General features: G+C 39.1%; 1 protein-coding gene across 1 annotated transcript; it reads right to left on the bottom strand.

Moving 5' to 3' along the window:
• Window positions 1-5,073: 5,073 nt before the first annotated feature.
• On the bottom strand, window positions 5,074-6,134 carry LOC122054710 (2-hydroxyisoflavanone dehydratase-like). Its single transcript, XM_042616146.1, has 2 exons — window positions 5,708-6,134; window positions 5,074-5,609 (listed from the first exon to the last, which is right to left on the bottom strand). Exons 1-2 carry the CDS (start codon window positions 6,132-6,134, stop codon window positions 5,074-5,076), a joined length of 963 nt encoding a protein of 320 aa, XP_042472080.1.
• Window positions 6,135-23,447: the final 17,313 nt, after the last annotated feature.

Raw genomic sequence — 23,447 nt, 5'->3', positions numbered from 1 at the left:
AGATCATACTTGGAATTTCCAATTTACCTAACCTCTAGTTAGGACTTTCCCAGTCAAGTCCCCTGTCAACCTTGACCTACTTAACTTGTATTCTCATCAACTTGGTCAACCCTTTGACCATCTCCATAATCAGACGATTGCTCCAGCAATCTCCTTATATTGTCAAACATCAAAACTCAAATCTCAACTCAAGCTTGACTCAACTCAATCTTAGTCAAACTGGTCAAACTTGACCTAGATAAATTGTCCCAACATAAACATCTAAGAACAGATAAGTTAAATTTGGAATCAATAATGTTAAGTTCTGTTTGCGATTCTAAATTTAATTTCTAAATAACACAATAGGTTGCTAGGAATGGTTCAGGACTTGTACAAAATTTTTGTACAGGGGAACCAGTACGATATTCCCAGTAGCAACTAACACAAGCTTAATCAATTAAGCCTCTCGTAATATACTCAATTGATTGAGACTCTTCCTAATAGATTCAACATAGTGCAATGCAATGCGCTTCATGAAAACTAGCTTCCAATCGATCATGCACTTCGCGAAGAGATGCGCTCATGGGTCTCAATCGATCACATCCAACCCTAACTTACTTAACCCAATTCTAGGGTTTCCTTGCCTAATCTCCGATCAACCGTGACGTATTAGGACTTCCCTACCAAGTGTCTGTTTGTCAACTTCTCGTTGAACTTCCAGTCACCAAGTGTAGTTTTCTTTGACCCACTTAAATTTTTCTCTTGCCTAATTGCAGTAAGGATTTTACCTTATGAACGTGTGGTCCCCCTTGACCCACTTGGACTTCCCTTTACCTAACTACATTTAGGGCTTTCTTTTTTCAACGTGTGATCCTTCTTGATCCACTTGGACTTTACTTACATAACGCAGTTAGGACTTTCCTTGCCAATGTGCAGTCCTCCTTGAACCACTTGGAGTTTCTTTGCCTAACCGCGGTTAGGACTTTCGTTGCCAATCTGTGATCCTCCTTGACCCACTTGGACTTTCTTTACCAACGTGTGGTTCTCCTTGACCCACTTGGACTTTTCCTTTGCCTAACCCCCGAGTTAGGACTTGCCTTTCCTAACCTCCAGTTAGGACTTTACCAATCAAGTACCGGTCCTCTTTGACTTACTTGACCTTTCTCACATATTGTCGAAGAACACATTGTCTAAACATGTTGTCCACAATATATTGTTCAAACATCAAAATTCAAGCTCAAATCCACTTGAGCTTGGTCAAACTGGTCAACCTTGACTTGGAGAATCATTGCACCAACAATCTCCCAATAGAAAAGATACGTTGCAAGGTTTGGATGGCTGAATGCACTCGAATCTAACGTGACAATTGATTGGGGTTAAGACTAATCAATTGGGAGTCCTAATCCACAGGATATAAAGGTGATGATGAGGATTCAAACGCAACTTCTTCTTTGATTCTTTCCGCCAGTTATTCAAGGTTCTTGGAGCAAAGTGCTGCTATATTTTCAAGCATCAAGAGGTGTTCCACAGCAACAAGAGATTAAGAGCAAAGGTTCCTCGTTGTAGTATTCATTTCCTTGTTCTTGTTGTATCTTTTGTTATATTTCTTGTGTATTCTTATGTTGGAATTTATACGAGACTTCTCCTTCACTGTACTATGAGTGAGGAGAGTGTACCCTTGGATTAGTCATCTCAAAGAGGTGGATACCATGTAAAATCAAGGGTATTAGCGCTTGCTTCGAGTTTTCGCAGCAACAAATCATCAATGAAGCGATTGGAGCTAATTACCCCTCAGCTCGCAGAGTGTCCTAACATGAAGTAGGAGATTATGCAGTGTATCAACACAAGGCGAAGAAACTACCGCTCATGTCTCAAAACTTTGACTTGATACGCTTCACCCTCCAATAAACTTTTACCGATTTGGTACTAGATAATCTTTCTCCTGGGCTACCATCTAATACAACTCGAGAATGCATTTTTTTTTTAACCCAAGACAAATGATGCAAGAGGATTCAAAGATTTTTATTACTATTTTTGGTAATATTTTATTATTTAGTAATTAGGATATTTTTTGATAATTTTTATTTTTTTTATAATTTTTTATTTGGAGTTTTAAGAATTTTAGGTTTGTGAGTATATTAAGAATTTTTTCTTTATGTTAGAATTTTTTCCATTTCTTTACAAGTTAGCAATTAAAGTTTATATGTTGGATTTTTTTTCTTTGTCTTAGAGTTTGAAGTTTATATAAATAATTATTTGGGTTTGTGTAAAACGAGATTTTAATTGGCTTATTAATATTTTTGGTAGTGTTGTTCTTTTCCTATTTTCTAATATTCTTTTTTGAATAAACATGTTTTTAAATTATTTTTGATATTCATGTACGAATCAACGAACGAATTCAATAGCCCACGGAATAATAGTTATCCCATTCGATGTTGTTAAGTCTTTTTGTGATGCCCAAAGAATGAATGGGAACATAAGTAAATGGAACAAATTGCTTTTGCATTTGCTATTTGGCGCTTAATTTATGCTCAGAATTAAGCCATAAGCATGCCATTGATTGAATCCAAAAATTGATCTATGAGTACTCGATCGTTACTTGGTGATACTCAAATCATAAGTCCGCATGAGGATGACTTCTTTAATTACAAGGCTATGAAAATAAGTGAAATAGCATTGGGTAACTAAGCTCCCATCCGAAGCTCTCATCCATCCATACATGCTTGATACGGTTAGGTCCTGATGGCAAAGTGGTAATTATGAAGAGAGGGAAGGGCAAGATGGTCATTACACTATTTAGGGCTTAATTAGGGGGGAGGTGCATTTTTTTCGAGGAGGGGCTTCCGCCGCCAGCTTTCTTCTGCCCGCCTGTACTCCTCGCCGGCGCCGAGACCGGCGGCCGACAGACACCTCTTTCCCTCTTCCTCTCCCCCTCGCGAAGCCCTCACTGTCTCATGTCTCAGCCGCTTCTCTCCCTCTTCCCCGTTTTTGTGCTGTCGCCAACAGAGGAGAAGGACCTGCTTCCTCACAGCCTCTTCGCCGGCATCGACGCCAGTCGCCGGCCTCCACTTCCATTCCTCTCCCTTTTCTTTCGCCTCTTGGCCTCTTCCGCCGTCAAAGTCATCTCCTTCTTCCTCTCACGCTCCGGACCGAGGGATATGCCGGCAGCCGCACATTCTTCTCTCTTTCTTCCTCTAGCTATCACCCCTTCTCTTCTTCTTCGTCTTGCTTTTGTGACCAGGCCGCAGATCAAGTTCAGAGAAGAGGGAGCTGAGTTCGCGTTGCTTCGCCGTCGTCAACAGGGAGGTGTTGAGGGTCGCCGCCAAAGGAAGAAGGGATCTTCTTCGTTTGGTTGCTCTGCTGCCACCATGAGACCGACCATGCCACTATCTCCGAGCGCCTCTCGCTTCTCGCTTCTCGCCGGAGCTGCCTCAGAGCCGTCCCCCCGCTCCCTCTCTCGGACGCCGACAACCACCTCTCCCACCCTACTCACAACACCGCAGCTAACCTCTCTTCCTCGCAACACCGTAGCCGACCTCTCCTCCTCGCGATACCGTAGTCGGGTTCTCCCTATTCACAGTGGGATGACGACGCCACCTCTCTCTTTGCACGTCGGCAGTTCCCATGTCCCCTCCTTTTCGGCACATTAGTAATTGTCGTCGGCCGACCCACGACTTCCGCTGACTGCACAACTGTGGCCATGCTCCGATCCGCGCTGCCGTATAGTTTTGAAGTCGATTCGGTATTTGAGACACGCCGCTGTGCGCTTTCGACACTGATCTGGCCTTCCATCGTGTATTCCCGCCTTCATGCGGTGGTGGTATTTCGACATGTGTGCTTATGTTGTATTATCCCGGCCTGCATGTCGATGTCCTATCCCGACCTACGTGCCGATCTTATTTCTCGGTCTACGTGTTGATCTTGTTGTTTCATCTCGGCCTGCATGCCGAAGTCATGTCTCGGCCTGCATGCCGAAGTCATGTCTCGGCCTACGTGTCGATCTCATTTCCCGGTCTGTGCGTTGACTTAGGTTCCCGGCCTACGTGCCGATCTCATATCTTGGCCTGTGTGCCGATTTCATATCCCGGTCTACGTGCCGGTATCTTATCCCGGTCTATGTGCCGGTGCCTTATCTCGGCCTGCGCGCCGATGTCATATCCCGACCTGCAGCTCGTCTTTCGGTTCCAGGCTGCGTTCGGTTTCTAGTTGGCAGATCCCGCTCTCCAGCCTGATCAGAGTCAGCTACTCTTCCGGGTCGCGACAACTCGAGCCGCGTCCCATCCGAGAGCGCCCCCTGGGCCAGGATACAGTCTCTGTTCATATCTTATGCATATTTCATTATTTTATGGCTTAATCTTGTACTCATATATTCGTTGGATCTGCCTCGAGCATCGGGGTACCGGGGGGCGAGTCAATCCGGTCGCTGACTGCAGGTAGCGTTGACCAGAGAACTTTTGAAGACTTAGTTAACACAGAAGTCATCTCAGCACCCCCCCCTCCGAGACGTCGCGATTCAGTCAACATTCTCACCACCTAATCCGATGGTCCATCCGACTCAACTTCCGGACCGAATCAATGCTCTATCCGTAATACAACACGATAACGGAATGTAAAGTTCACAAAGTTTCAAGTACGATCATGAATATTTTAATACCTATATCAAATACGATGCCCCACCTATACCTATAATCTGATTCTATTGTTTTATTAAAATAATTGACAAACTTATAGAATCGAATATTACTCCGTGATAGAATTACACTCCCCTATCCTAACCCTCCTATATATCTATCCATCACTTCATTTTAAACAATAATATAAAATAAAAGTTAAGAATCAATCATTTTATAATTAGTCTTAATTATTATGATAGATTTAACTAGGCCAAAAGATGAGTGATATAACATTTTACTTGAATAAATATAGTATATTTTATTCAACTTTTTAGAGTTCTTATATATTATAATTTTATTCAGAATTAATGTCGAATAGAAAAGGTATACAAAAGCAAACCTTAGCCAAGTATGAGTTGACATTCATTTTTATTATCATGGTATGCTAGCTAGAGTTAGAGTACATAATGATTCAACAACTTCAAGTCAAGAAGGCTGCGATTCTGGCACGGAGCATAGCAGTGCTGTTGCTGTCTGGATGATTCAGATAGTATTCATGATCCTCCCCTGCCGCCTCATACAACTCAGCCGTCCCGCGCCACCCACTACCCTTCGTCAACGCCTCATAGTACATCAGCGCTCGATCCCTCATCGCGTCCTTCTCCGACGTGCACAGCAGCATTCGCGTGCACCCCAGATCTGCCAAACTCGGCGCTCCCTCCGCCAAGGGATTCACGCGCGGGTCGTCATTCCCGGCCGTCGACTCTGGGCAAATCATTCCCCACAGTTGGTCCAACTTCTTCCTTAATACTGGATCGGCTGCTTTCTCTGAGGCTGTCAGATTTTTCCCCCAGAAGTAAGGATCTAGTAGTATCGTCCCCGCTAGCTTCAAGCTATAACTGGAGATCAGCCCTTGAGACCCAACTCGCATAGCCAGGTTGTGCACGATGTTGCCGCCAGCACTGTCGCCGGCTAAGTAGACTCTGTCATAGTCAGCATGATCGAGGAGCCACGGTTCTACGTACACATGTAGAATATTAATTATATATGTGCCAAATTATTAAAAAAATATATTATTTAAATTTCTATGTTAATTATTATATAATTTTTCTCACCGGCGTCGCTGCGATGGGATGCGACCCATTCGAGAGCAGCCCAACAATCATCATATTGCACAGGGATATGGTGTTCCGGTGCACGACGGTAGTCGACGGAGAGGATGATAGAAGAGGACACGGCCGCGAGGCCATTGAGATGGTGGTGGACGATGGGGGAGGCAGAAGAGAATATGCAGAAGCCGCCGCCGCGAAAGTAGAGGATGAGGGAGAGCTTTGTGCTAGTAAAGTTGATATTGATGGGAGGAAGATAGATGCGGGCAGAGACATCGGCGGAAATACGGATATCCTTGGAGTCGACGTTAGTGAGGGGGTCGAGGCCGGGCGGCGTTTGCTCCTCCGCCTTGAGCCGCTTGACAGAGCCGTCTTTGTAGACGAGAAAGTAAGGAGAGTAGTCATAGATGACAGGGTTGTTGTCCGATGTCATTCCACTTATTCCCGAAAGCAAAGATAGAACCATTATATAGAAAAGAATTCCAGCTGCTCGTGCCGACCACATTTGCATTAAGGTGGGTGGGGCAAGAACATGAGTGAGGCCGAGGGGTTATATATATTTATAGGGGAGAGAAAAGTAGCCAGTTTTGTTACGTTGGAGGTTTATAGGTTAAATATATATAGTTGTTTATTTTGGGGTTTCCAAATGCTAATTTTAATAAGTATTAGTTATTTTTATATTTCATTAGCTAAAGTTATATGAGAGAAAATTGACTTTTGGTATTATTCAGTTGTATCATATTCCAATTTGTGTATTCAAATTATAATTTAAAACTAAATTGTGTTTCCTATCTATGTTAACATGTGCATGCATCACCAGAGACTCGTTAAATAACATTTTTTTTTGGGGATTGCCTTAAAAATTATTCTTATGAAACTAACTCCATCTACAATTTTGATGACTTGTTAAATAATATATTTAATAGAATCTGGTTAATATCAACCCAGTAATAATTATATTTGAGATATATTTAAGATAATTGTCTTATAGTATCTATTATTTATTAAATAAATAGAAATTTATTATTTCAGTACATATTCTCTATATGTATGATTTGATTTTAAATTCATATACTAAATGTTTATAATATGATTCATAACATGAGAGAACTTATGATTGAATCACAACTAGTGAATATCACTATATGTGTAATTATAAATGTATTGAGATAATCCTTAATTGTTGAATTGATGAGTTCGAACATCATCAATTATGATAACCTACTATGAGACTTCATATGATTTTCTATATATATATATAGAAATTTTTACTCTAGCTTAAGTACAAGTTTCATTTGATTTGAAGTATTCAAGTTATCTTAGTCATGAAGACTTATACTTTGACATCTTAAGCAAGCATCTCCGAGGATGTGTGGACCTAGAATGATTAGATATAAGTCAAAATATCTGAAGATATTTGAATAATCAATAAAGGATTCACCACTCCTTACAAAAAGATGTATACCCTACAGCCATTTGTCAAGATTATTACTCAAAGTGTTTAGTCAAAGCATCACATGTTAAGAGTATTATACTCTTGGACACATGTATGAGTAACTTAAATCCACAGGACGAGGAAATATTACTTGGGCTAGGTGTGACGTAGTCAGCCTAGTGGGGACTGACACATAGACCATGTTTTAAACTAAGTGGGTATAAGATAAATGAAAATAACGAGGCACGACTCGTTGTAGCTGCTAAAAGGTTCAGAAGTAGTTCTGGAATCAACCATTTTATTTTCTAGTCAATTGAGGATCATAATGTACTACTAGGTGTCATTCATAATCGATCCATAATTAATGGTTAATTATAGATGAAAAATATAATCGAGAACTTATTAAGTCACACGCACTACGAGTTTTCCAAAGAGCTTAAAATGAGTTTGAGAATTGGATTCTCAAATCGAGAGAGATTAAATCTAGTTAGATCAGACGAACGACAAATATGAAAATTATTTTGTCGGAATGAAAGTACGGATGAACCACGTCTTTTGAAGATAAATTAGACCCTCTTTAATTTAATTAAATAATTAAATTGGTTTGATTCTTTAATTAAAAAATGTTTAGTTATTATACTAAGAGGTTTAGTTATTGAACCATATTTATGACTAATGGAATGAAAGTATGGATGCGGATTAGTTGAAGTGGGTTTGGATTTATCCAAATCTAATAGGAGACCTATATAAGGAAAAGAATAGGGGAGACAAGTAAATTCAATTCTAGTATTAAATTTAATTTTATACTGAATTTTTATTTTTCCTTATTTGTTTTTCTCTCTAGAATTAATTTGAAAACACTAAAAAAAATAATGATTTAGGCACAAAATTTTGGGACAAATATTTTTCATCCCTAAATCTCAACAAATTTGGCGACAAAAATAAATTTCGACCCAAATTAGGAACGCAATCTACAACAAAAAATTTTCGTCAAAAATTTCCAACGAAAACTAATTTCGTCACAAAATTCATCCCAGATGCTGGGACAAATTCTGGATTCTGTTAGGGTCGAAATGTAGCTAGAGGGGGTGGGTGAATAGCTCGGCGCAATCTCGTGCTCGTCATTGCTTGTTTCTTGTGATGAAATGCAGCGGAAAATACAAAGAAACAAATACACAACGCTAACACGAGGGATTTACTTGGTATCCACCTCAAGAAGAGGTGACTAATCCAAGGATCCACACACTCACGCACCCTCCACTATGAAAACGCTCCTTTTCGGTAACTACCGAAGGCGGAGAAGTCCTACAATACTCTCAATACAACAAGAAACAAAGAGAAGCAAATACAAGGGAAAGCTTACACAGTTTACACAAGAAACCCTACCCCTAGCTTCTTCTTCTTGCTGTAGATCCACCTCTTGACTTGGAAATGCCTCCAAGAACCTTCAAGATCTGGCGGTGAGAACTCTGTGGAGAAGCTCTAGAATCGCTGTGTAGAACGGAGCTGAACAGTGCAAGCGTTAGCGGAGAAAGAGCTCGACAACGGCTTTATTCTACGCCAACGGTCGAATCCCAATCGATCGGATTGCTCCCAATAGATTGGGGAGACTTTGGATTGATCGGTCGATTGATCCAAAGTGCCTCTGTGCTCTCAGAAATTGCCTGGATCGATTGAATGATCGATCTAGGGCTTATCGTGCAAAATCACAGCTCCCAATCGATCAGCCGATCGATTAGAGGCTCCCAATCGATCGGTCGATCGATTGGGAGGCTTTCTGTGCGATCGACGATTCTCCCAATCGATCCACTGATCGATTGGGAGGAGGCTTGTCGCAGGGACTTGCCCAATCGATCAGCCGATCAATTGGGCATGAGCCAATCGATCGGCTGATCGATCCAGCTCCTGTTTTTGCCCAAAAACAAGTCCAAAGTCCCCGACACCAACATCCGGTCAACCATGACTTGTTGGTACATCATGCCTAGCATCCGGTCACCCTTGACCTGCTAGGACTCCCTCACCAAGTGTCCGGTCAATCCCTTTGACCCACTTGGACTTTTCTCCTCGTGCCAAGTGTCCGGTCATACTTGACCCACTTGGACTTATCTCCACGAGGTGTCCGATCAACCTTGATCCACCTGGATTTCTCGTGCCAAGTATTCGGTCAATCCCTTTGACCTACTTGGACTTCCCAACACCAGATGTCTGATCAAACTTGATCCATCTGTATTTCCTGTGCCTGGCTTCACTCACCAGGACTTTCACCTAGCTTCACTCACTAGGATTTTCCTTCTGCCTAGCTTCACTCACCAGGATTTTCCAGCTGCCTAGCTTCACTCACCAGGTCTTTCCATCTGCCTAGCTTCACTCACTAGGACTTTCCTGTCAAGCATTCAGTTAACCTTGACTTACTTGACTCTCATTCACAATCTCCCCACATGAACAATCGCACCTGCAATCTCTATGTGTTGTCTACATGTATTGTCAAACATCGAAACTCAAACATCAAGACTCAAGCTTGAACCAATTCAAGCTCAGCCAACCTTGACCTAGGGAATATTGCACCAACAATCTCCCCCTCTTTGATGTATGACAATACCTTTAAGTTAGGCTAATCTCATAGCCTCAACTCTCCTTCATGCCAATGTAAGAATGATGGTTTCTTTCATTCTCCTCCTTTTCTAAAGGGCAAACTCCCTCTTAGGTAATGAAGGCCTAATTTAACCACACATTCTCTCCCTATTGGCACACATCAAAAACTCTCCCCCTAAAGAGTTACCCAACATTGTTTACAACTTCACTCGTTATTCACAACACAATAACGAATGTCACATAACCTTCATTATTCTTAACGCTCATCCTTGAGCATATACCACTTGGTATATTCACACACGATTCAAATGAAGGTCTCATACCCTTCATTGCCATCAAATGCTCATCCGTGAGCATACACCACTTGACTAATGAAGATATCCACTCTCCATTATATTCAAATGTCCAACCTTGAGCATTTTCGCTAAAGAAGGTCAACCACCTTCCAAGGTGTATGAAAAATAGATTTTCATGTCCTTAAAGAGTAACTCCCCCTAAAGACATGCACGTAACCTCTGTCAGTGCATCAATAATGACTTGGAATCTCTAAACCTTTAGGAAACTCAAATTTTAAAGTTTTGAGGTTCAAAAATTCAATATTGAAACCAAACCTCAACCTAAACCTCTACTTAGTCTTCCTTAACCAATTCATCCTTGTTTTCATCATGAAAACTCCCCCTAAATGTATACAAATGTGTTTTGAGAGGTTAGGATGTTGGAATGTATACTAAAAGCCTATCTTTTGTAAACATTTATTTTTGAAATAAAAGAATCACATTGGTCAATATCTGCATTTATTTGTTAAATATAATTGTTCAATTAATTTATATAGTAGATAACATGGAGTGTGGTGTCACACTCAGAAGATCATGTTGTTAGTTCTTTATAAATTATAAATAGTTGCTCACGACTAAGATGGAAAGGAACAAACCATCGGAATAGTCGTAGTGTAATTAAGTATTAGTTTATCTTGATTAATAAATTACACTGGTACACTCTAAGTGTATTGAGTAGGACCATTTAGGTCAGTTCTTTTTGTACTGACTTAATAAAAGAACTAAACCTTAGTTATTATGGAAGTGTGTGCTCTTAATCCTAATATAATAACAAGCACATATATTTAATATTTATTTCTTTGACTTATCAAAGGGTGAGGTTTAGCTCGATAAATCAATATGCCCGACAAGTTGGGAAATAATATTACTTACAGTGTGTGTTGTTGATTATAGAAGGAATCTGTGTCCAAGTTATCTAGTTGAGAATGTCCCCAAGAGAAGCTCATAAGGATTGTCATATTAAACCCTGCAGGTGGACTTAGTCCGACATGACAATGAAGTTGAGTGGTATTACTCTTGGAGCTAGATATTAATTAAGAAAGTTGTCAGTAACTTACTTAATTAGTGGACATTCGTTATCCTAAACACATGGAGACTAACACACTCATGATAAGAAGGAGCCCATAATGTAATTTGGGATTGGTGCGGTAGTGCGGTAATAACTCTCTAGTGGAATGAGTTATTATCGATGAACTTGAGTTGTGTGTTCGGGGTGAACACGGGATACTCAAGCTCATCGGAAGGCCAAAACTAATTTCTCCTCTAGGTCCCTGTCATAGCCTCATTATAGCCTCAAGTCCATCCAAATGTAAGGCTCTTCTTGGTGTCCAAGAAGGGGGCTGGTCCAATGCTTGGTGACCAAGCAAGGGCCAGCCACACCCTCTTCTATAGGGGTCGGCCCTTTGCTTGGTGACCAAGCATGAAGGGGCCGACCACAATAATTCAAAAAGGGAGGGTTGTTTTGAATTTTTAAAATCTTCTCTTTGTAGAAAACTATAAGTTTTAAAAGAGATATTTTAATTTTTAAAACTTTCCTTATTTGAATTAGGTCACATGTTTTAATAGAGAGTTTTAAAAGTTTTAAAACTTTCCTTTTTTAACCATCCGCATGATTTAAGAAAAAAATGAGGATAAGTTTTAAAATTTAAATTTTCTATCACCATGTTAAAAAAGAAAATTTTATAAGAGAAGTTTTAAATTTTAAAACATGATTTTAATTTTTAGAACTTTCCTTTTTTAACTCCTACTTTAGGAAAGAGAGCTTGTAAATTTTATAAGAGGATTTCTTCTTGTAAAATTTTAAAAAATATATTTCCTTATTCTTGATGTGGTGGCCGGCCACCTTGCTTGGAGCCCAAGCAAGGGGCTAGCCAATTATAAAAAAATCAACATCTAATTAATTTGGTGATTGATTCAATCAAGAGGAAAGAAAAGGAAAATAAAAGGGAAAAGTTAAAGGAAGATTTTAATTTTTGTAAAAATTCTTCCCTTATTTGCCTTGGGCAACTAATATAAAAGAAGGGGTGGGGAGGCTTCATGAGATACAACAATTTTTATTCTCTTGCTTGGAGAACCTCAAGTGGTCGGCCCTCTCTCTCCCTTCTCTTTTCCCTTTTGCTCTCTTCTCCTTAGCGGTGGTGGTGGCCGGATTTTAGAAGAAGAGGAAAAAACTTTTGGGTGGTGTTCATCTTGGAGGATCGTCGCCCACACGACGTCCAAGGCGAGGCGAGGAATACGGCAGAAGATCTTGAGGTCATTAGCTTACAAAGAGAATGTATAACTAGTAGTTTTCTTCTGCATCATACTAGTTATTTTCTTTGTAAGAATTCTAAATACAAGAGGCAATTTGATCTAGTTTATCAAATTTATTTTTCGAGTTTGTGTTTTCTTCTTTTTTGAATTTGTGATTCGATTGTTCTTTTTGGTTAACCTAAAGTTATTTAAGGAAATTAAATATTAGCTTTCCTTAAAAGACTTTGTCTAGGCGGTGGTGGTTGCTCTCATATCCAAGAAGGTCATGTGCCTCGCCATGCAGTCCTGGAAGCCAATTTTAGAAATTAATATTTAATGAAATTAATAACATAGGTAGATTTGAATCAATAGTGTTAAGTTTCGCTTGCGATTCAAATCTAAATCATTAAGAACAGATAAGTTAAATTTGGAATCAATGATATTAAGTTCCGTCTGCGATTCCTAATTTAACTTCTAAAGAACATAATAGGTTATTTAAGGAAAGATTCGACACTTGTACAAAAAATTTTGTACAGTGGAACCGGTACGTTTTCCTAGGACTAACCAACAATTGGTATCAGAGCTAGGGTTTGCCTCTGTGTATTTAGAATTCAAATAGGTTATGCACATGTCATACATAATTTAGGCAGGATAATAGTAAGATGTGCTAACTCTTTGGTTGTAGGCTCCAACTATTATGGCTTATTGATGTTGTGTGTGATTGGACCCTTGGACATGTCAAGGGCAATATTTTGTGTGTGCATGATTGTATGTAACTAATACAGCAGGAGCTGTATTAGCCCTAGGATTTTAGAATTTTATTTTCGATCTAGATTACATGTACATTCCCTCGTGGAATATAGGATCGATATATGTAAAATTCTATTTTTGTTGCGGATCGGATTCTTGTGAGGCGTGGTACTTATGGAGCACCAGAGGCGCGGTGGAATAAAAAGCAAGATGGATGCGATGACTCGACCCGATGGTGGTGGCTAAAGATGGCAGCAGCTAGGGTTGGAGTATACTAAAGACAGTGATGGAAAAGAGACCATAATAGTTGGAAAATTAATTTCTAAATTTATTGCTTTTATTTACTATGATGTTTATGTGCATGTGATGTATGCTAGCATAGGATAAAATCCTCATTTTAAATAACTAAGTGGGAGAGGGATTTTAAATAAATCTCATGGTCTCCATTACTGGTTTGTAAGTGATGCAACAAGCTTGCGTGTTAGCTCTGAGTGCCTCCCTCCACAACGGATGGGTTTGTTGCGGATCACTAGATCAAACTTCCTTTTATGGATGGTTATAGGAAATTATTTAGGAGCGTGTGATCTTCTCCAACTGAAGGGGCACAATCCTATTTAATGGACTTAGTATTAAGTAATGGTATACACTTAGACGCATTCAATAGTATCCTCCCCAATGGAGTCCCTGCTATTGTTTTGTGTGACCAAAGTGAAACCAACTATTAATTTTATTTGTCATAAAGTTATGATGACAAGATAATAAAATTAATGGGTCACACCCTCCTCTTACAAATATTTAATTTGTATACGTCCACACTAACGTGGCATGTAATATTCACGGTGATTTGAGGTGTTGGTTAATTTAAAATAGTATTATTTGAGGAATCAATATTATTCTAAATTTAGAGTCTTGACCAAAGTTTATTTTTGTGATTCTTAGGATGACTTTCAACCCACTGGCCATTATACTGAAAGAAAACAAACTTACTAGTCTCAACTATATTGATTGGAAAAGGAACCTTGACATTGTTCTTACTGCTGAAAGCTATAAGTTTGTACTGACTGAGGCTTGCCCTGATGCACTTGACGGTGACTCTACCCCAGAGGAGATTGAGTATCATAAGAAATGGGTAAAAGCTGATGAGATGGCGCGGTGTTACATTTTGGCATCAATGTCAAATGTATTGCAACATCAACATCAAGATTTACCAACAGCTTATGATATAATGAACAATCTCAAAGAACTCTTTGGGCACCAGAGTTGGACTGCTAGGCAAGAGACAATGAGAAAGTTAATGACGGCCACCATGTCTGAGGGAACACGCGTAAGGAATCATATCCTCAAAATGATGGCCTATCTGAACGAAATACAAGTTCTTGGAGGAGAAATCAATGGGGAACCCAAGTCGATATAATTCTCCAAACACTACCCAGAAGTTTTGAGCAGTTCTGCCTGAACTATAACATGAACAAAAGAGAGTATATGTTGGCGTAACTTCTGACAAAACTACAGGCAGGAGAAGGTATATTTCGTCAAAGTTCTCATATTCACTATGCTGAAAATGGTTCTACTTCTAAGCCGAAAGGCAAGAAGAAGAAGAAACAAGTCTTTTCAGCAAAGAGAGTGAATAAACCTCAGGGACAAAAAGCTGGAATGAAGAAGCCAAAGGGCAAGTGCTTCATCTGCAAGTAGTCAGGACATTGGAAGGCGGACTATCCTCGTAGGAATCAAAACAATAAAGATATATCTCATGCTCTAATAGTTGAAACATGTTTAGCGGTGTTATCTACCAGCACCTGGTGTGTAGATACGGGAGCCACTGATCATGTCTGCAATTCTTTGCAGGGGTTCTAGGAAACCTGACGACTATTTGAAGGAGAGATAACCGTCTACATGGGCAATGCTACTAAGGTGGCGGCTGTTGCAGTGGGAGACGTCTACTTATCTTTTGATAGGAATAGAAATTTGGTTTTAAGAAATTGTCTTTATGTACCCAGTTTTAGAAAGACTTTAATTTCAGTTTCTAAACTGTATTTGGATGGATATTCAGTTTCTTTTAGTAACAATGTGGTTATAAAGAGAAATAAGGTGATTATCTGTTCTGGTGCATTGGTTGGCAATTTATACACTTTAAATCCAATTTCTCCCACAAAGTAAAATATGGAAATTAATAACACATCTTCTAACTCTAATAAGAGAAAAGAACCTTCGGAAATGAACCAAACGTATCTTTAGCCTCTAAGGCTTAGTCATATTAACTTAAGTAGGATTCAAAGGCTTGTAGCCGATGGACTCTTGGGTTCATTAGAGTTGGAAAACTTTCCAACATATGAATCCTGCTTGGAAGGTAAAATGACCAAGAGACCTTTTAAGGCCAAGGGGTATAGAGCCAAAGATGCGTTAGAACTGGTTCATTCTGATTTGTGTGGTCCTATGTCTATCCAAGCAAGAGGTGGTTATGAATACTTCGTCTCCTTTATAGACGATTATTCAAGATACGAATACATTTACCTGATGCGCCGCAAGTCTGAATGCTTTAATAAGTTCAAAGAATATAGGGTTGATGTGGAGAAACGTCTTGGTAAAAGTATCAAGACACTACGGTCTGACCGTGGTGGCGAATACCTCTTTGGAGAGTTTAGGAATTACTTATCAGAAGTCGGGATTCAATCCCAATTGTCTGCACCTGGTACACCCCAACAGAATGGTGTGGCAGAAGGAAGGAATAGGACTCTTATGGAAATGATTAGATCGATGATGAGTTATTCAGAATTACCAAATTCATTTTGGGGATAGCAGTGTACGTTCTGAATATGGTACCTTCTAAAACAGTTCCTTCTACTCCCATGGAATTATGGAATGGGCGTAAGCCTAGTCTGAATCATATCCAGATATGGGGTAGTCCAGCACATGTGCTGAAGGGAGATACTGACAAGTTGGAATCACGTACAGAAGTTTGTCTGTTTGTGGGATATCCTAAGGGAACGAAAGGTGGTTTATTTTATAATCCTAAAAATCAGAAGATCATTGTTAGCACCAATGCTCGATTTTTAGAAGAAGATTATGTAATGAACCATAAGCCCATAAGTGAAATAGTTCTAGAAGAAATAAGAGAGGACACGTCTACTTTAATACCAACAGTACAAGATGAAGTACCACAAGAAACTACAACACGTGTCACACATGATACACAACCAGAGACAGTGCCTCGTCGTAGTGGGAGGGTTGTAAGGCAACCTGAGAGATTCATGTTTTTGGGAGAGTCTTCGGACTTGATCCCGGGTAAACATGAACCTGATCCCCAGACATATGACGAAGCACTCCAAGATATAGATGCAGTATCTTGGCAAAAGGCAATGAATTCTGAAATAGCGTCTATGTATTCTAATAAGGTCTGGGAGCTTGTAGAACCACATGATGGTGTAAAAGCCGTTGGATGCAAGTGGATCTATAAAAGGAAAAGGGGGACAGATGGGAAGGTAGAAACCTTCAAAGCAAGGCTTGTTGTGAAAGGGTATACTCAGAAAGAGGGAATCGATTATAAGGAGACTTTTTCGTCGGTAGCCATGCTTAAGTCTATCCGGATACTCTTATCCATTGCCGCTCATATGGATTATGAGATTTGGCAAATGGATGTCAAGACAGCATTCCTTAACGGAAGTCTTGAAGAAAACATCCATATGAAGCAACCAGAAGGGTTCATTGAAAAGGGCAAAGAGCATCTAGTGTGCAAGCTCAATCGGTCCATTTATGGACTGAAGTAAGCTTTAAGGTCTTGGAACATCCAGTTTAATGAAGTAATCCAGTCATATGGATTTATTCAGTATCCGGATGAGTCTTGTGTATACAAGAAGTGCAACAGAAACGTGGTGGTATTTCTTGTACTATACGTAGATGATATTTTGTTAATTGGCAACAATGTCAAGGTATTATCGGACGTAAGGGTATGGTTGTCCAAACAATTTGATATGAAAGACTTAGGAGAATGTGCACACATTCTTGGGATCAAAGTCATAAGGGATCGCAAGAAAAGAATGTTATGCCTATCTCAAGCTTCATATATAGATACGATCCTTGCTCGTTTTAGCATGCAGAACTCCAAGAAAGGTTTCTTACCTTTTAGACATGGAGTAGCTTTATCTAAAGACATCAAAGGAGATAGAGGACATGAAGGTAGTTCCTTATTCCTCGACTGTATGAAGCCTTATGTATGCAATGCTGTGTACGAGACCTGATATCTATTTTGTCGTGGGCATGGTTAGCAGATATCAGAGTAACCCTGGACAAGAACATTGGACTGCGGTAAAGCATATATTAAAGTACCTGAGAAGGACTAGAGACTATATGTTAGTTTACCAGGCAGATGATTTGCTTCCTGTGGGTTACACGGATTCGGACTTCCAATCAAATAGGGACAACAATAAGTCTATATCAAGCTATGTGTTTACTCTGGGAGGTGGAGCCATTGCATAGAGGAGTGTTAAGCAAAAATGCGTCTCGGACTCAACCATGGAAGCTGAGTATGTGGCAGCCTCTGAGGCAGCCAAAGAAGTTATATGGCTCAGCACTTTCTAATGGACTTAGATGTGATTCCTGGTTTGCCCAAGATCATCACAATATATTGTGATAATAGCGGTGCAGTTGTAAACTCGAAGGAACCACGAGTCCATAAAGCAAGTAAACATATAGAGCGCATGTACCACCTGATACGTGACATTGTCAAGCGAGGAGAAGTTGTCGTCGCCAAGATTGCATCAGCAGATAACCTGGCAGATCCTTTCACTAAGGCCCTTCTGGCGAAAGCTTTTGATCGGCATGTGGAGGGGATGGGAATCAGATGTATAGCAACAGATATGACAGCTTAGTCTTTTAGTATAAGTGGGAGATTGTTAGAGTGTATACTAAAAGCCTAGCTTTTGTAAACATTTATTTTTGAAATAAAAAAATCACATTGGTCAATATCTGCATTTATTTGTTAAATGTAATTGTTCAATTAATTTATATAGTAGATAACATGGAGTGTGGTGTCACACTCAGAAGATCATGTTGTTAGTTCTTTATAAATTATAAATAGTTGCTCACGACTAAGATGGAAAGGAACAAACCATCGGAATAGTCGTAGTGTAATTAAGTATTAGTTTATTTTGATTAATAAATTACACTGGTACACTCTAAATGTATTGAGTAGGACCATTTAGGTAAGTTCTTTTTGTACTGACTTAATAAAAGAACTAAACCTTAGTTATTATGGAAGTGTGTGCTCTTAATCCTAATATAATAACAAGCACATATATTTAATATTTATTTCTTTGACTTATCAAAGGGTGAGGTTTAGCTCGATAAATCAATATGCCCGATAAGTTGGGAAATGATATTACTTATAGTGTGTGTTGTTGATTATAGAAGGAATCTGTGTCCTAGTTATCTAGGTTGAGAATGCCCCCAAGAGGAGCTCATAAGGATTGTCATGTAAAACCCTACAGGTGGACTTAGTCCGACATGACAATGAAGTTAAGTGGTACTACTCTTGGACCTAGATATTAATTAAGAAAGTTGTCAGTAACTTACTTAATTAGTGGACATTCGTTATCTTAAACACAGGGAGACTAACACACTCATGATAAGATGGAGCCCATAATGTAATTTGGGATTGGTGCGGCATTGCGGTAATAACTCTCTAGTGGAATGAGTTATTATCGATGAACTTGAGTTGTGTGTTCGGGGCGAACACGGGATACTCAAGCTCATCGGAAGGTCAAAATCAATTTCTCCTCTAGGTCCCTGTCGTAGCCTCATTATAGCCTCAAGTCCATCCAAATGTAAGGCTCTTCTTGGTGTCCAAGAAGGGGGTCGGTCCAATGCTTGGTGACCAAGCAAGGGCCAGCGACATCCTCTTCTATAGGGGTCGGCCCTTTGCTTGGTGACCAAGCATGAAGGGGTCGACCACAATAATTCAAAAAGGGAGGGTTGTTTTGAATTTTTAAAATCTTCTCTTTGTAGAAAACTATAAGTTTTAAAAGAGATATTTTAATTTTTAAAGCTTTCCTTATTTGAATTAGGCCACATATTTTAATAGAGAATTTTAAAAGTTTTAAAACTTTTCTTTTTTAACCATCTTCATGGTTTAAGAAAAAAAGGAGGATAAGTTTTAAAATTTAAATTTTCTATCACCATGTTAAAAAAGGAAATTTTATAAGAGAAGTTTTAAATTTTAAAACATAGTTTTAATTTTTAGAACTTTCCTTTTTTAACTCCTACTTTAGGAAAGAGAGCTTGTAAATTTTATAAGAGGATTTCTTCTTGTAAAATTTTAAAAAATATATTTCCTTATTCTTGATGTGGTGGCCGGCCACCTTGCTTGGAGCCAAAGCAAGGGGATAGCCAATTATAAAAAAATCATCATCTAATTAATTTGGTGATTGATTCAATCAAGAGGAAAGAAAAGGAAAATAAAAAGGAAAAGGAAAAGTTAAAGGAAGATTTTAATTTTTGTAAAAATTCTTCCCTTATTTGCCTTGGGCAACTAATATAAAAGAAGGGGTGGGGAGGCTTCATGAGATACAACAATTTTTATTCTCTTGCTTGGAGAACCTCAAGTGGTCGGCCCTCTCTCTCCCTTCTCTTTTCCCTTTTGCTCTCTTCTCCTTTGCGGTGGTGGTGGCCGGATTTTAGAAGAAGAGGAAAAAACTTTTGGGTGGTGTTCATCTTGGAGGATCGTCGCCCACACGACGTCCAAGGCGAGGCGAGGAATACGGCAGAAGATCTTGAGGTCATTAGCTTACAAAGAGAATGTATAACTAGTAGTTTTCTTCCGCATCATACTAGTTATTTTCTTTGTAAGAATTCTAAATACAAGAGACAATTTGATCTAGTTTATCAAATTTATTTTTCGAGTTTGTGTTTTCTTCTTTTTCGAATTTGTGATTCGATTGTTGTTTTTGGTTAACCTAGAGTTATTTAAGGAAATTAAATATTAGCTTTCCTTAAAAGACTTTGTCTAGGCGGTGGTGATTGCTCCCATATCCAAGAAGGTCATATGCATCGCCATGCAGTCCTGGAAGCCAAATTTGGAAATTAATATTTAATGAAATTAGTAACATAAGTAGATTTGAATCAATAGTGTTAAGTTCCACTTGCGATTCAAATCTAAACCATGAAGAATAGATAAGTTAAATTTGGAATCAATGATGTTAAGTTCCGTCTGCAATTCCTAATTTAGCTTCTAAAGAACACAATAGGTTATTTAAGGAAAGGTTCGACACTTGTACAAAAAAATTTGTACAGTGGAACCGGTACGTTTTCCTAGGACTAACCAACATAGGAGTGGTTTTATAGACTAAAAATGGTTTAGAATGCTGAAAGCAAGCTTTCCCAGCCAAAATCAACATCCCCAATCGATTAGAGTTGGGTCCCAATCGATTGAACCTGCCTGAATCGATCAACTGATCGATTCAGCTAGTGTGGATCGATCGGTGGATCGATCTAGCGAGCTTCTGCTCTCAAGAAATGTCTTCTCAATCGATCGCCCGATCGATTGAGGCACTCCAATCGATCGGGTGATCGATTGAAGCTCTGAAATTGCTGAAATTCCATTTCAGTCAACTTCAGAAACTCCCCAAAAATTCTACATGATTCTAAAAATCATGAAAATTCATGTAGACACTACTTAGGGGATATACTATCAAGGAAAAATAGTTTTCTATGAAAATACTTTCTATTTTCCAAGATTGACACAAACTTGAAAACTTGTAAAAACGTTAGTGTTTTCTTCTAGTTTGTGTCTAATATTTCAATGATGATTACTATCAAAAGATAGTCTTCATCATGGTTTTCTAAAAGCATTTTAAAATGATTTTCAAAATCAATATCCAACCATATTCTTTGGGCTCAATGCACATGACTTGTACATTAGCTTTCCCAATGATTGGAAAACACATATCTATGCGTTTTGATGAACTTAAAACTCAAAAGAATGCACTAAATCAACATATTGAGTTTTGTTCATCATCCTAACATCTCACTTATATCTAATGTACACTAAAACACATACAAGTCACTTTATAGTTCTTTTGTGAGATGTAAAGTTTGGTTTTGCCCTAATCTAGGGATCATGCATATCTATCTAGGTATTTTGAGGTTAGGAACAACCACCAAGGATGTTATTTGTTAATAAATATCATTTGTCCTTAATTGCAAGGAATTAAACATAATGCATGATATGTTATGACATACATCAAAGATAAATAATTTTCAAAAAAGAATTCCTATGACTACATGATGTATGTATGACATGACATGATATTTTTGTGTTTTTCATAATAAGGCATGAGTGCAAGAATAAATATTATGTCATGACATATGATGGGAAAACAAAGCATGGCAAATTTTAGCATAAATAAAATACCTAGAATAACTATCTAAGTATCCTTAAACCTTAGCTAACTTAAATTTAAAGCCTAGATTGCTCATTACTTCCCAAGAAAATGCCAACATCCCAACTTGGCATTTCTTTAGACTTGATTTCTTGTGCCAATTAAAATTATATCCAAATACTCAAATTATTGCACATCTTACTCTTTCCAAGAGTAACTCATTTATCCATATCATTTTCAAAAGTTAACAATAACCTTGAAAATGCTCTTAGAGTGCCAACTTCATCATGATTGGATTAACTATCCTTTCAATTAGAGTTGACACTCTCTAACCCATCTAAGTGGTAGAGAAAATACTCCTATGAACCCAAAACCTATTGGTGTTCCTTGGATGCTCTAGGTATTCACTAGGAATAGCCTTCCTAGATACCTTCCTAGTGACCCTGTTAGACTTCTTAGAAGCCTTGGTCACATCTCCTAGGTCAACTCTAGGGATTTCTTCCCTTGTGACCTTCTTTGTGACTTTCTTAGACTTCTTAAAAGTCTTAGTCGCGTTTGTTGCAAAAATACTCTTGAGAATAACCTTCCTAGTATTTTTGACTTGACCATTTGACCTAAGGTTGGTTCCATAATTATATGGAACCATGTGATAAGAAGGCACATCCTTTTTAGTTTTTGGTTTGTATCCCAAACCCCTAAGGCCCTTGGACGACCCTTGTTGTGCTAAACCTAGACTTTGCTCATTTTGCCCTTTTAAGATATTTTCTATCCTTTTTAAGATCTTTTCCATTTTATCAAGCCTTGACCTCAAGACTTGATTTTCCTCCCATAACTTCCTAGATTTTGATTTATCTTTAAATTCTTGAGCATTTTTATTTCTAGGCTTATAACTATGGTCCTTAGTGTTATTGCCTAACATTTTTCCTATCTTCCTAACCCTAGGTGTAGTAGTCTTAGCATGGAGAGTCATGTGTTTTTCTTTAATGCTATCATGCTCCCTATTTTTATGGTAAATAGCATTAAAATGATATAAATCAGAACTAACATGCTTTTTACCATTATTTAAAAGGGTAGACACAATAAATGATACCTTTCGTTTTACCTTGGAGGCTCCCCCTTGACTCATGCTTCCTCCTTGAGCCTTAACCGCTTTCTTCCCCTTGGGACATTAACTCCGATAGTGTCCCTTTTGATTGCAAGAGAAGCACACAAATGTGCTCCTTGCTCTTCTTTGTTCCGGGAGCAGTCTCTTTTGGCTTCTTCTTTCCCTTTGGTGTCACTTGGCCCTTCTTCTTGGCCAATTTAGGGCACTTGCTCTTGTAGTGCTCATGTTCCCTACATTCAAAACATATGATATGTTGTTTATTTTTATTTGAAATATTTATACCTTCATGTGTAGGGATGGCATCTTCTCCTTTTTGATCCGGATGTAGAAACTTCCTCTTGTTCCGACAATGATGCTCCTCCAATAAATTTGACTCGACTTGTGGAGGTGGAAGCTTCTTCATCCTCTTCTTCTCTTGACCCGGATGTAGAGACTTCTTTTTCTTCTTGAACCGGTGTCAATGAAAATTGCTCCCTCTCAATCCTAGAGGTGGAGGCTGTTGGTGCAGGAAGCATCTGACGATCGAACCTTAGTTTTGATAATGGCAAAGGATTCAAAGTTAAGTTAGTGTGTGATCTAACATGTTTGAATGAGTGTTTCAGGAAAGTCCTAGCTGCGGTTAGGCAGGTGAAAAATCCTAAGGGGTGGTAACCTTAGGTCCTAGGGGGCGGTAACCCTAGGTGGAGGAAAACCCTAAGGGGCGGTAACCTTAGGTCCTAGGGGGCGGTAACCCTAGGTGGAGAAAAACCCTAGGGGGCGGTAACCCTAGGTCCTAGGGGGTGGTAACCCTAGGCGAAAAGTCCAGTCGGTCTGGAGGACCGGACTGGCATCAGGTAATCTCTCCTGAGGGGAGTAGGTGAGGACGCGTTCCCCGTAGAGGGAACAGTAGGCGTCGGGTCGACCTAGGGTTTCCGGTTGGAAATCC

The sequence above is a fragment of the Zingiber officinale genome, chromosome 3B, assembly GCF_018446385.1.
Source record: "Zingiber officinale cultivar Zhangliang chromosome 3B, Zo_v1.1, whole genome shotgun sequence".
In the NCBI taxonomy this organism is placed as follows: Eukaryota; Viridiplantae; Streptophyta; class Magnoliopsida; order Zingiberales; family Zingiberaceae; genus Zingiber; species Zingiber officinale.
Note: the sequence above shows the minus strand (reverse complement) of the source record. Positions and strands in the feature narration are given on the sequence as shown.